General features: G+C 36.3%; 1 protein-coding gene across 1 annotated transcript; it reads right to left on the bottom strand.

The window, feature by feature from the left end:
- Positions 1–4,106: 4,106 nt before the first annotated feature.
- On the bottom strand, positions 4,107–11,241 carry LOC119840015 (segmentation protein Runt-like). Its single transcript, XM_038366503.1, has 3 exons — positions 10,476–11,241; positions 6,647–6,784; positions 4,107–5,045 (listed from the first exon to the last, which is right to left on the bottom strand). Exons 1-3 carry the CDS (start codon positions 10,921–10,923, stop codon positions 4,402–4,404), a joined length of 1,230 nt encoding a protein of 409 aa, XP_038222431.1. The 5' UTR covers positions 10,924–11,241; the 3' UTR covers positions 4,107–4,401.
- Positions 11,242–13,938: the final 2,697 nt, after the last annotated feature.

The raw sequence follows: 13,938 nt of genomic DNA, 5'->3' as shown, positions 1-13,938 counted from the left end.
GAATATCATTGAAATAACCTAATGAAAAAAAAAACGCAAACATCAATCAGCCATGGCATTCGTTATTTATTCGGTTCATTAAGATTTTGAAGTGTTTCGTTGAGATTTTTTTTTTCCTGATTTGATTCGGACGGAAGGAATGGAATAAATATTAATAATAAAGGAGGGTTTGCCTTCCAAATTACACAGAGAAGGCGCAGCGTGTTGACGACTCCTAATTTGAAGTAATTTGCATAGATTATGCCAGTTCGTTGAGTGCCAATCTTTTTAAGTGGCTTCTTCCACTTATTTGCGTTCTTACCGCGGGCCTTCAAGGAATTTATTACAAGTAGAGGATGTACTTCCTATTTTTCTCTTGTATTATGAGTGTTGAACAAGATATCGCGTTTTTCATCTGCATGTCTGTGTTATATTGCATGTTAATGCCGATTTACGTGATACAATTTATATGTTATGTTTTTAATTTCAATTTTTTTTTGTAAAATAAGAAAATTTGAAATGTTTTATGTTATAAATAGATAAGTAATACATAAGTAGTAGTAAAGTTCAGTTTCTTAACTGATTAGATTCTTATCTTTAACCGAAAAGATAACTGAAAAGATTCTTATCTTTAACTGATTTATATTTTCTGAATAAGATTTTTTGTTACAGAATGAGACATTAAATAATGTTTTGATTTGCAGATATAATTTCTAATACAGGGCTTTATTATATGTAAAAATGTTATGTCTCGAATTACATGCTTGTATTTTTTTTGTTATAAAAGTCCTGTTTTTATTAAATATATTGAACGTTGATTCAATTTAAAAACACGTTCCAATTTCCAGTCCAAAAATATAATGTAAGTTTTCAACATGATTGCAAGTTTATTGACTACGGCCTGATATCATTCACGCCTGCTTTGAATCTTATCAGCCATGTTCAATTAGTGTAAAACATTTATGGACAAGATACACGAATTGCATAGATAATAAATGTTTGGCACACATTCGTATCACCGCGTCGGCCGAGCGGTCATACGATGGGACGGTTCAGTATTCCCGAATATACTCTAATCCTGCCCACCCCATTCTGTAAGCCAACATTATCTCATGTTATTTTTCGATATTACCCCGTTTTACCGGGGTCAGGGGCGCGTAAATCAAATTTATAGCCTTTTTATACAGGCATTAAAATTTTATCGGCGTGATTTCTTCTATGCCATTGTCCAATCAAGTCCTTGTCTCCCTCAGTTGAGTCGTGCGTCACTTGTGAGTTTTTATTTTCTTCGTCGCATGTTTTCCTAAATTATGTTATGCGTTTTATGTTAGCTTCCGCGATTCTCATTCATTTTCGCACCTTGATGACTATTTCCACGGTTTATGAATGATTATAAAATAAGACATTTTATTATGAAACATTCCAACTTTTATGACTAGGTATTTTTAACACGTGATGAATATGATCGAAATAGTTGCGATGGCGTAAACTTGCTTTCTTATCAGTTTCTTGAATGGCATAAATTGCTTAGTGAGTTTGTATATTTAATGCATAATTATTATAATTTGAATATTCTTGGTTAAAACTATTGTACGAAACTATTTCTATATATTTGGATGTTATCATAGAGTGGATACAGTACGTAGGCATAACATTTAGTTTTAAAGCAGTTCAGATTACAGTTAACATATCAACATTAGATTTACCGACTTATTAAAATTTATTAGCAATATAGCAGAAGGTATTTAACACTAAAAGCATTACCTAGACAGTGAATTTTTATTTAGTCCGGGTTGTCCCATTTAGATTTTTTCGATCAGTCGCCTACGGGGTATGGGACTCTTGCAATTGGAACAATAAAAGCATGGTCGTTCTTATCGATATGTGATGTAGGAACCCGCCTGCAGGCGATTTGGCGGTGTTTAATAGGTAGCAAGGCTACTTTGAATACCTTTCACTGGTTTGATGGAGAATATTCTCAATATGGGTTTAATAGAATTGTAAAATATAAAACGTGGGTTTAAAGCAATTCCATTGTAGACTGCATTTTGGTCTATATATTGGTAGATACGTATTTATTTTGTGTTTTATTTTGCATGTAAAAAACTCACTAACTCAATCGATAGACAAAGACTACACGTGATAAAAATAAACGTATAGAATTCGTCAGCCCGAACATAACAAGCCTCATGGAATTTCCGAAAACGAAAAATATAGTTACAACCAACATATACAGTTAATTAAAACCCAATACACCAGCACATAGATAAAGGCATATGCACATCAGTGCTAGCGTAATCAGAAGCGCATTGAAGCGTCCGTTCCAACAAAATTTGAAATTCAAACAAACAAAATACATTCACTGACGCGCAGCGGCCGTCTGGCCACAGCTTTTTAATACATCCAAATAGGATGGCGTGTAATGTATGGAGTTTTCGCCAAAAAGCGAATCATAAAGTCGACGCCTGAGAGATGTGAATCAAAGGTAACATAATGAGTTGGCTCTATTCAACGGGATACGGCCACGTGGTTTTTACTGGATGTGACTTGATAAAATCTTTTATTATATATTTTCGTTCTTTTGTATTATATTTTATTTGTTCTCTATCTATGTGAAGGACTGAGTCATACATTAAATAGTCGCATGATCAATTAAGCTGATTTTTAATTGCACGAAAAATATATGTATGAAACGATTAAAGTGGCTATTTTTTGGCTTTATATGGAACTTTTGACGTCTTAATCAAACAATTTAACCAGAACAGAGTGAGATGATATTTCATCTACAAATATGTAATTCTCTGTTTATTCCGCGATAGTAGGTACATCCAGGGGCGGTATTCACTGGTTTGTTTGAGAAGCGGCTCACCGCTTGCCGGCGCAGGGCGCAATCAGCTAACCAAATCAGTGCTATGCTATTGATAGCTTCACTACCTGAGTGTTTTTAAACCTAAATACATTAATTAGCCTTGATATATACTATTTGCTGTGAATGTGACATTATAAAGGGTATACTGTGTAACTTTGTTTTTAGAGGGATTTTGATAATTTTTGTTTTTTATTTCGAAAATGTTTTAAAGGATGTTTAAGTATAAGAAGGTTCTATCTTCGTTTCGATACAGGATTTGAACAAGATATGTTTATTCGATTTTTTTTCAAATATGTATTACATGGTTTTTGTGTATGGCTTTTTTGTTATTAAATCATATTGAAATGATTATAATACGTAAACTCTTTAGAAGTCTATAAACATTTTTGGCCTAGCTGCTCTGAACTCGGATCAAAATTTAGTTGTAGTTAAACGTTTATAGAAATTGTGTGGTTTGACATTATGTGATATTATTAACAAAATCAGAACCAATGTTGAAACAGTTGAAATATCTTCATTCATAGAGTTAAAGCTCGTGGAAAAGATGTTCTCTAAGATTGATAATGAAATTCAAATTTAAATTACATTTATCATTGTTTATTCGTGCAAGAATGTCAGTTATAAAACTAATTCTCATAGCAAATTTGTAGTTTAGACTTGAAAAACATCTGCACAGCACGTTTTATTATATCCGTCTTTTATAAACAAACATATCAACTCGCGTCTGTGTAGTTGATAAATAGTTGGGAATAACCGTTGTCAGTAATTGATAAGATTTTCAATTCATTGATCTTATTTCATTTATTTATTCATCGTTGTGTATAGAGTTAAGCAAATTAATATTTAAAATAGTCTATATTATATTTTTGTATTCAATTGGCGGTCGTATGGCAGTGTATTTAATATAATAAAAAATATATGTCCTTATTTATTATGGTGTTGCTTTGTATCGTATTGAGTAAAGATACATGCGTAAATTGAATTGTTAAGAAGTGAAAGTATATTGTTTTTATTCAAATAATTGAAAGTGGTCATAGGTAGGGTGTATAGTTTAGAATAAAAAAGTAAATAAATTTTTGAATAGATCATTTTATTTCGATCACCTACTTATATACATCAACAGTTAGATACCACTAACATACATACCTTGTTAATAACTTTTAATGTACATTCAATAAATAAAATTTTTATATTTACAAGACTCTTAATAAACTTTATGTAATCAGTCATTTTTATACAATATTTATGTGTACAATTTACAATATTATCTATTTCACTATATTTACTTTATATGTCTCTATTAAACAGTTTCGTGTAGCAATATACATTGGCAAAATTACATAACATTTCGTAGAAATAACAATAACCTCCTATTAATTGCATTATTTGGATAACTTTGAACTACGTTGAGTAGTATTTACTAAACCTAGTGAATCCTAAGCTACAAATAAATATATTTATATCTTTGTAAAGACTATAGTATGTACAAGCTCGGTTTATCACAATTTCATCCGTTATTCACGGATTTATATTTGGCACTATCACTAGGAGCGTCAATATGGCCGCCAAACTGATTTGTGAGTTGATAACGTTCCATTGCTAATCTTTGTGGAAGTAGGACTTGTGGATAGCACTCGCGTGGTTCGCTGTGAAGGAGCTTTAAGCTCGTTCCTAACTCGTGGCTTGTCAGACACAGTTGAGTCTGCAGCTTGTACTTGCTTCATTTCTTGGAGCTCCACATTAGCTGGTCGCGTCGGGTGGAACGCGGATTTCACAACCTCAATGGGTTCCTCGTCAGATTCATCAGATATCGTCGCATCATGCGTCGAATTGACTTCCGATTTCGAATCAGCTTTAGATCGTGGGCTGGCGTTAATTATACTCCTAGGGCTTCCGCTTTGTCTACTGCTTGCTGGAGATAATCTGGCACTGGAATTATCCATTGAAGAGACGCTGCTTTGTAAGTGCCTTAAAGCATCATATGGGCTGACACCATTTTTAAGTGTCAATTCTGGTGGCAGAGTTTTCAGTGCTAAATCAGCAGGATGTGGTGAGAAAGGTAGAAGTCCATTTGGTGGTAAAAATGCTCCGGGTGGTGGAATTAATCCCGCTGGCGGTAGGTTAGCCATGGCCGGCGGAAACGGAAATAGATCCGATGGCGGTATCGGAACCGTAGGTGTAGTTAATGGTGCTGCTCCTGTAGACAAAAGAAATTGAAATTTAGTGTTGGTTTTTATAGATATTACCTAATATTTACAACTATTGATGCTTCTTAATGTTACTACTGTTTTTTGATCCCAAAACATGACGTAATATGAGAAACGAGTCTCCGGGGACAGCCTGAGGCACGCGGGCACTCCACCGATTCCCTGAACAACGAGGGTGCATAATCGTACTAAGGATAATGTACAATCTGTAGGCGTTTAAAGGCGGCTTCACTGAAAGGGATGTTTTTTTAGCGCGATATTGGTAGGGTGAGGGTGCAATATTTATTTATCCCAATGCAATGTCGTACTTTACGATCCAGACACGACATTCAGCTGTAATTCAGTCTGATATGTCTCTTTCAGTTCTATCCGGAGATCGCATTAGCGATGCGATGCACGCGTGAGGCAATGCCACGGACATGTGCGGTACAAAGCCGGTTCTATCGCGATAAGGAGCCTATCTCCGCACAGAACGAACAAAGCGAGCTCGGAACGTAAAATTTTCATTAGTAACAGTGTTCGAAATGTTCTTGTCGCTACGCCGGAGCTTTGATTCTCGATAAGTGTAAGAGAAACTGATAAAAAGCACACGACAGAGGCGCAGATTGGGCCACAAAGAGCTCAGAGGTGGCGCTGCCGGGCATTCTTTTTCGATTTTTGTATTTGCAGCAGTGCTACTGCTGCACAGACCACTTTAAAAGGCGCTGGGGGTGGGTGGAGTCGTAACTAGGGGGTAATTTGGCGAGGTGGGGGCCAATATCGGCATCGCGCCCGATTGAGGTGATTTCTGACCGTTGGATTTATTATAGCGCTTGTTCAATTACATTTTGTTCTTTCGCATTGTTTCTTTTACGTTAAGTGATAGAACATTCATTTTTGTTGAGTATTATACATATTTTAGTGGTACTAATCGTATTTTAATAATTCACATCTCTCGAGTATTTTAATGAACGATATAAAAGATGTTTTTGTATGCATAATAGATAGAATAGATAGTTTAAAGATCATGTTTTATGATCACAATACAAATACTCAACACACAAATCTCTGTGAAAGCGTACCTAGGCAGGGTTTAATAAAAGTCGGTAGGTGTTTGAGTACAACGCTCCTCGCGTTTCAGCGTCGGAAACAAAAAGTGGTTGGTGGCGCGGTCGCCTACATTGGAATAAAATTGACTCCACACTCTCTCGAACGTGAAGGCGTTGCTTTTTTGTACGTTTTCTATTCAGCGCCCCCACTTCCCCCGACAACGGACTTCAGCGGGTGGTTTTGCTTCGGTCGGAGCCGTGTTGTTTTGCAGCGCTCAAGAGCTGCTTCTTTTATTTGAACCTTTGCGTTGTACGGCCTTGAGGGTGGTTCAGTTTGGAGCAACATGTTTTCGAGTGTTGTTTGAAAAATCGGGAATTTTCAAATTAACGAATGCCAAATAATCCGTCCATTGGAAGTTTAAGAGGAACCGGACGAGTTCAGTAAATATTTGCTGTTACGTTTCACCGGTTATAACCATGAGAGTTGTATTGTTACAGCTAAATTTAATTAAAAACCTTCCTTAATAAAAATAAATTCCTTTGAAAAAATTAATAAATGTTACCTTTTACTAAAGATGCTGGATCTCTCAATTGTGGTGGCCTGAAGTAGTCAGCCCAAGCGTAATTTAGATAAGCTGCGTCTAACCATCCGGGGTTTAATAGGAACGGACTAAAAGCTCCGGGGTGTCCATAGCCATAATCTGTAACAAAATAGAATACATGTTAAATTATATATGCTTATTTTAACACGTACATTATTATGAACACAGTATATTATTATACATTTAATATTGGGTTTACATTAGATAAAAATGTGTATAAGGCGGTACAATATGAGGTTCAGACCACGTCTACGAGAACTAAGCAATCAGATTCACAAAGGCTAGCCGTAAAGGCGGCGACACACAGCCAGCGCAATGTTTACCGCGCCCGACTGTAACAAGGAGTCTGTATATAAAACGATCCGGTTTACTACAGCTAGCCGGCATCTCTGTGCCATACGATTTTACGATCCTCCACCGTCGCGTTGCCTTCGCCTTTCAGCAAGCGAAACGCTTTTTATTTGTTTAATCGATAGACTACTGAAGACGCCACTGCCGACGTCTATTTTCAGTTTATGACCGTTTTTAATCTAGTCACGAGTCATCTCAATCGATGAGATCAGGTATCGATGTTTTTATTACGGGATTAACTGTTTACGAGCACTTTGCCTACTTTGTTTTGAATTACGGAACGGACTTTAGTGACTCTTCAAAGTTTATTGTAACGTAAGTTTTCCTTAGAAGTGAACATTGTTTTAGCTAAACTAATCGTTTGTTATTGTGTTGAGATTTTATCGAAGCAGTTTAAACTAGTAGAGTAGATCTCCCGATTTAGTTCCCGCTCCTTATAATCCATTATAATCTGACACAAACGAGTGTTTTGGATTCTGCCTAGCGTTTCCCAAATCGCGCGTATTTTATATTAAGAACTTGATGGATGGCCTGTCGTGCTGTCACGCGGCAATCCAACTGAGGAGATCCCAACACCACGCTACGTAATGAGTTAAATGTGGAACTCGGAAATGGCTCGCTCCATTTGTTAATGCCAGCATTCAATTAAATTCACTTTCCCGACCCTTTCATATGCAGAGCTTTGAATATTAACGCGGCAAAGAGTTCTAAGTATTTAATTTTATGCGCGATATATTTATATTATGACATGTGGGCGCATCGGGCTATTTAGGTCGTTAATGTACGATCACAAAAATGTTTGATAGCTGTTACCAATTTGGTACCAAGAGACAACAAACGTATGGCTGGAGACATAAGTGTCAAAACGGGCATTAAATAACTGGAATGGGTTGACATTTGCCTCGTAAATTAATGTTGAAGACGCATTGGGCGCGTGTTAAATAAATGGAATCAGAGTTATTGCTCATAATTCTATGCGGGGTGGCAACGTCTTACGACGATTACCACATTTTATTATTGTCTGAGTTTTGACTGTCATAACGTGTGATGTTGTTCGTCTACTTCAAACATAGTATTTTAATAAGTATTATGTACGATATTACCTGATACTGCAAAATGCTGTATTACTATTTATTATTTCATATATTTGGCACAATGTCACTTAAAAAATTACAAAATATTTTGAAAGATTGCGAAGGAATGTCGGTCTAAAATCTAAATTCTCCAATGTGCAGGATCTGTTCATAAAATAACAGTATAGTATAAGCTTTAATTTTGATATGTTCTCGAATTCTCTTATGTCAGTGAGAACTTAAATTTACGCGATTTCAGAAAATTTGAGTATTAACTCATTGACGCCAGTTTAAAATTTAAGTTTCTAGAAAACACTTAGTATATAGAAATATCAATTCACTCATAACTGGTATTAATTATAACTTCGGTTCACATGGCGGAGGGTTGGTAGATGTGGTGTTGGGGCATTGAGAAGGGACATAAAATCCATATTTTAGAGGCAGGCGAGATCAAACGGACTTTACGACGGTGCCAGAGATTGTTTACATCTGTTACGCGCCCGTGGCCGCACCGTGGAACTTGCTAACCGCTGTTTTGAACGCAGCGTACATATTAACATTTCGGAAACTTCTGGACTTCTGGTGTTTCGGAAAATTTTGTACGACGAAAATTAATCATGAATGCAAAGCTGTCAAGAGTTATTATTTAGATTGTGTGAGTGTGAAAACAATTAACACAATAGATGTTTATTAAATTAAGTACTTTAATAAAAAAAAGAACTGAAACAGATACTGTGAAAAAATAAGACAAAGATACAAAACCTATGTGTTAAACTTAAATCATTTGCAAACGACATTGAAATGTAAGATTTTAATTGATTCGTTTAAAAATCTTGCCAGTTATAATTCACGGAGCAAATTGAACCTCGCATACCAACTAATCAAATGACGCCAGTAAGTCATTTCATTTCACATTAATTACCGACACCAATGATCGTTATACGGAACCTTTGATGTTGAACGGAGGATGTTAGCTTTTTCCGCATAGTATCTTTTTATTATTGGCCGAAGTTTGGGCGCAGCATTTGTTTATACAGACAGTCTCTGAGGTTGTTACAACGAAAATAGATCTGTGGTGTCAAAACATTATGATTCCGGCGTGATTTGTTGACGTGTACATCAAATTTTTTTATTGGAATCCGTATATTTTAGGTTATGCAAAAATTTATAATTTATAAACGCATAGATAATAAATTCTCAAGTTGTTAGGTTACAGTATTTTATTAATACGTTGACTTTAAAATTTTTACTTTAAGAATATTGACATACCAAAAACTTTTTGTCTTTATTTATATGAGATTATCGGGATACACCGGTACACCTTTACAATTTTAAAATCGTATCGGTTATTTTATTAAATCATCATCAATATCAATTTTTTATCATTATTATTGTAAATGTATATCTCATATAATTAATGATTGACTTCTTAACACGACTTCATAACGTACAAGAAAAACAAACACTGCATTTAAAAGCTCTCGTGAACCAATAACCATTTATAAATCTCCGTCAAAACACATTACTTCGAACATCGTAAAAACAATCGGTGTTATTCTTAGCGCTGTAATTCGGCTACGGGATTATACTGAGAACCTAATTAATGTCTATTTGATTGAATGATTCTTGTCTTTACAATGAACAGATGGTAGACAATGCATCTATTTATTGGCGAGTTTTAGACGTTTCACGAATGTTAAGAATTACAATGGAGCAGAAGTAAACTAAACTTTACTGGTCATAATTGAATATCCCGGTTTTAAAAGAAACTGAATATATCTTTTAGTTTTAATAAAAATAAAAATAAAATTTGAATATTAATTACGTAGCTTTATACCTACATAATTCAGGTTTTAGCTCAGAGGGCAATGACAATTTACCTCATTTGAAGAAAATTGCTTTATTCATAAGTATATTAATCCACGCTTTACCAGTTTCAGCGAACAATAAGCAGATTGCGTGGATATAAATATCTCAGGATCACCGCGAAGACCAGACATATAAAATTATTGTTTTATCGTATCAAGAGTTTATGTCAAGTCGTTTTGATTTTAGTGCGAGTGGATTGTGAAACTATTTTGAATGTGGTCAAATGCCGCGGCGCCGCAAAACCGACTTCGATACTTACTGGCTGGTGGCCAAGCGCACACGCATTTTGAATTCATATTTGTTGGTTTTTATTGTAACAATAGCGACACGGCTTGGTTTTTCGACTGATGTCAGAATTTTGGTTAAAAATTGTAGAGATCGATATTTTAAAATATTTTTTATAAAAAACAAATTGTAAAAATACATATCATTATGTGAATAAAGGTCGTAAGAAAGCTCATCTAATTTAGAGGATAATATAAATGATAAGCACTTACTTTGCTTAGTTCTTGGTTCCCTCGGTCCGTCGACGGTTACTTTGATAGCTTTGGTATAAGTTGCGACTTGTGAAGGAAATGTGCTGATCGTGATTGTCAGGGTAAAGGATTTGCCACGTCCGCTCCTACCAACGAATCTGAGGTCATTGAACTTTGCCACTTGATTTTTCATCACTGCCGTACAGTTCCTCATTTCAGCCATCACATTTTCGTCGTTACCAGCTTTAATTGTCACTATCGTTCCATCCTGAACGTCATCCAAGGCGACCACTTTGAACGCAACGGGCAGCGACTTGTTTGATCGCCAGTGGCCAGGTAGCGCCGAGCACAGCACTGCTGGGGATCCAGTCTGCACCAGGTCTCCGTGGCTCTGTCTGTAGTACTCATGAATGTGTGAGTAAACATCCGCCATCGTTGGGGTCGGGGGGCTCGCGTGCGGAAGGTGCATCGACTTCAGCTCACCCGCGAACACTTTGTCTACACGCCACAACAGTCCTCCGTCACGTCACAACTCTTAAAGATACTTTTGAAAAGTTTACAACACGCGAACGAAATTTCGAACTCACGACGCGGAGCGCTCCTAAAAGTTGTTTAAAGTTAGGGCGCGAGACGCCGTATGAGCCGCAAGCCGCCGCGTACACCACTTGTTGGGCACGGGCAAGACGCAAGGAGGGGACACGGAAAAATAAATGGGCGACCCGCTGAGACCGCAAGCCGAAGACGCACGACACGCACCGAAGTTGCGGCGAAGTACGCGTACACGCGGGGCCTCAGTTTCGACTGATGACTGTGATACGACACGACTTTTTCCGATGGTCAATATTTTGCGTTCGCGCGGTCGCCGCCCCCACCGGGTGGCGGCCCCTACGTCTCGTAAAAAGTGGGAAGGAGACGAAGGGTGCGGGCAGCGCGGAGCCGCAGCGGGAACGAACGGGACGGCCGCGGTTGATCTCTGCGTTTTTATAAAAATGCTCGCGTGAATGGGACGTCAGCACTATGCACCCGCGAGTGGGAGAGGGACGGGTGGATTTTTTTGAATTACCGATGTGACGTATCGCGAGGCGGCGGTAATTAGGCCACGGGGCGGCGGGAAACCGCGGTCGGTGCGAAAACCTATCAACGAGCTCATGAAAAATTATGATTTTCATGTTTGAGCTGGGAGCTGAGCGCGGGGTGGCACTTTATTTGGTCGAAGCACGCGAGGAATGCAGCACCTGGGAGCAGCGATCAGCCTATAATTGACACGCTTCGAAGCGTCCATATGATTAACTTCCGATATTGGAGTACAAAGTTTGGCCCAGTTTTATTTTTTAATTAACTTTCCTTTGGCATCATAAACTTTTCATAGACAATGTTGAAGTATGATACAAAATGAATCACAACCAAACATTTGACAAATTCATTGTATATAAAATGTATTTCTTTACTAAAAGTTTCAAACGTTTAATAAAAAGTTGTTAGCAAGGACCATGACTGTTCAAATACTTCGCTAGGAGAGAGCGAGAGAGTGATAGGGGCGGGGCGCGGGCGGGGCGTCAAACTTAGACGAGTTTGCGAGTTTCCCGCGCCACGCGAACTAACTTGGTTTTTCCGAACTATGCAAATTAAAATAATAAAGGTGCATTTTAAATTTATATCATATAATATTGTACAATTATGTGACATAGGATATTAAACGAAATAATAAGTATTATTAATAATAACTATTAATAGATGTAAGAAAATAAAAAAATAAAATTAAATATAGAGATTCATAAAAAACTTGAACGTTAGGTACATTAGGTACATTATGTTAGGTAGATATACAGGTAGTATAGTTGTATTTCTTAAATTTAATGATTTTGTAAATTTCTTAAAGAGCAGTCTGTCTGAAAATTAATAGAATAAATGAAGAAAACAAAATTTAGATAAATTTTATCATAATTTTACAATACAATAAACAATAAAATATGTTCAAGCTCCTAATAATTATAGGTATGATAATCAGACCGATATTGATTAGTTGGGTTCAAAATAGATTTATAATTTAATTCTAGAATAATTTTATTCGCTAATAATTTATATTCTAATTGTCACATTACCTAGGTATCTTTATTAATTACAGATGAAACGTAAATATATATCATATTAAAAGAATAGGTACCACAAATTATTCCATTATTGAACCTGCTACAAACTGAATGTGGATCTTTTATTGGAAGAAGTCATTTCAGTACGATTAGTCTTCATAACAGTTATATGGAATACCTTTTTCTTTAATTATTATTATCAGCCCATAAATGTTCCTGTTGGGACACAGGCCTAATATTCAAGACATAATCCACCCATCTAAGTGCGGGTTGGAATATTTCTTTCAATTTTGAAATATTATAGAGTTAAAGCTATAACTTGCAGTGCGTCACACATTTTATTGTGGTAGTCGAGCACGCTTCGGCACGAATTGGGCCAGCTCGCACCAGAGAAGTACCACACCCCCACAGAAAACCGGCGTGAAATAGTGGCATGCCACTGTGTTTCGTACGGTGAGTGGGGGAGCTGGAGGCCCATTTCCTTTTCCTCACCCATCCCAGTCCATTCCTTCTTTCAAGTCTTTAATCCTTTCCTTTTCCTTTCTCCCATAAAAGCGGGCGGCACATTCGTAGAGGCACTACCTTTGCGAATGTTCATGGGCGGTGGTGATCGCTTACCATCAGGCGAACCACCAGCTCAGTTGCCCTTTATGACATAAAAAAAAATAATAAATGAATAAATTATGTTTTATATATATGATGATTAAAATATTTATTTATCAGCAAATATCATTTTATTCATGTGTATCAATAACCTACCCTAACACTGCGTTAGCAAATAAATAATAACATAATTACAAATGAATATCAGCATCTTATCAAACGAATTTCGTAAAATTTCCACATTTCAGACTTAAAATTTGTAATGATATACCAGATGTTACTTCAAGGTGCTTCTCAGAAAATTTATAAGAACAATATTTACGTTTAAACTCAAAATAGGTCAAACTATCAAATACAGACGCTATTAAGGTAGCTACACTTCAGAACAGTATTTATGGTCCATTGTCTCAAACAACCTTTGAAGTCTTTTGTGCCGAAGTTTTATTATAAACAATTACTTCGAACATAGTTTATGGTGGAAGATAAGAATCGATAGTTTTGTTGAATTCGCAAACGTTTGGTTTGCAATATTGTAAAATTTTATTTTTATGGCGGTTTGGTGAAAAGGATAATAAACTTAATGGCAAGGGTTGATTTTTGGTTTTATTGTTTTTTATTTTGCTCAACTGAGTTTCTATGTTTTAAATGTGATAGTATAGATATAGTAGGTATTAGGTACCATAAAGTAGAATGGCATACCTACTTTATGGTATTAGGTATCAAAAAGTTTAACTGCTTTGATTGGTAGTCATACCATATATAATGTTTTTTTATGTCATAGTCCGCAATGG

The sequence above is a fragment of the Zerene cesonia genome, chromosome 5 (genome assembly GCF_012273895.1).
Source record: "Zerene cesonia ecotype Mississippi chromosome 5, Zerene_cesonia_1.1, whole genome shotgun sequence".
In the NCBI taxonomy this organism is placed as follows: domain Eukaryota; kingdom Metazoa; phylum Arthropoda; class Insecta; order Lepidoptera; family Pieridae; genus Zerene; species Zerene cesonia.
Note: the sequence above shows the minus strand (reverse complement) of the source record. Positions and strands in the feature narration are given on the sequence as shown.

What these genes read in the sequence shown, in the direction of transcription:
- LOC119840015 (XM_038366503.1), bottom strand. Translation starts at nt 10,923, where the DNA reads ATGCACCTTCCGCACGCGAGCCCCCCGACCCCAACGATGGCGGATGTT. An exon ending in GGAACCAAGAACTAAGCAAA is followed by an intron (nt 6,785 to 10,475) that starts GTAAGTGCTTAT and finishes ATTTTGTTACAG; the next exon opens with ATTATGGCTATGGACACCCC. An exon ending in TCCAGCATCTTTAGTAAAAG is followed by an intron (nt 5,046 to 6,646) that starts GTAACATTTATT and finishes TTTTGTCTACAG; the next exon opens with GAGCAGCACCATTAACTACA.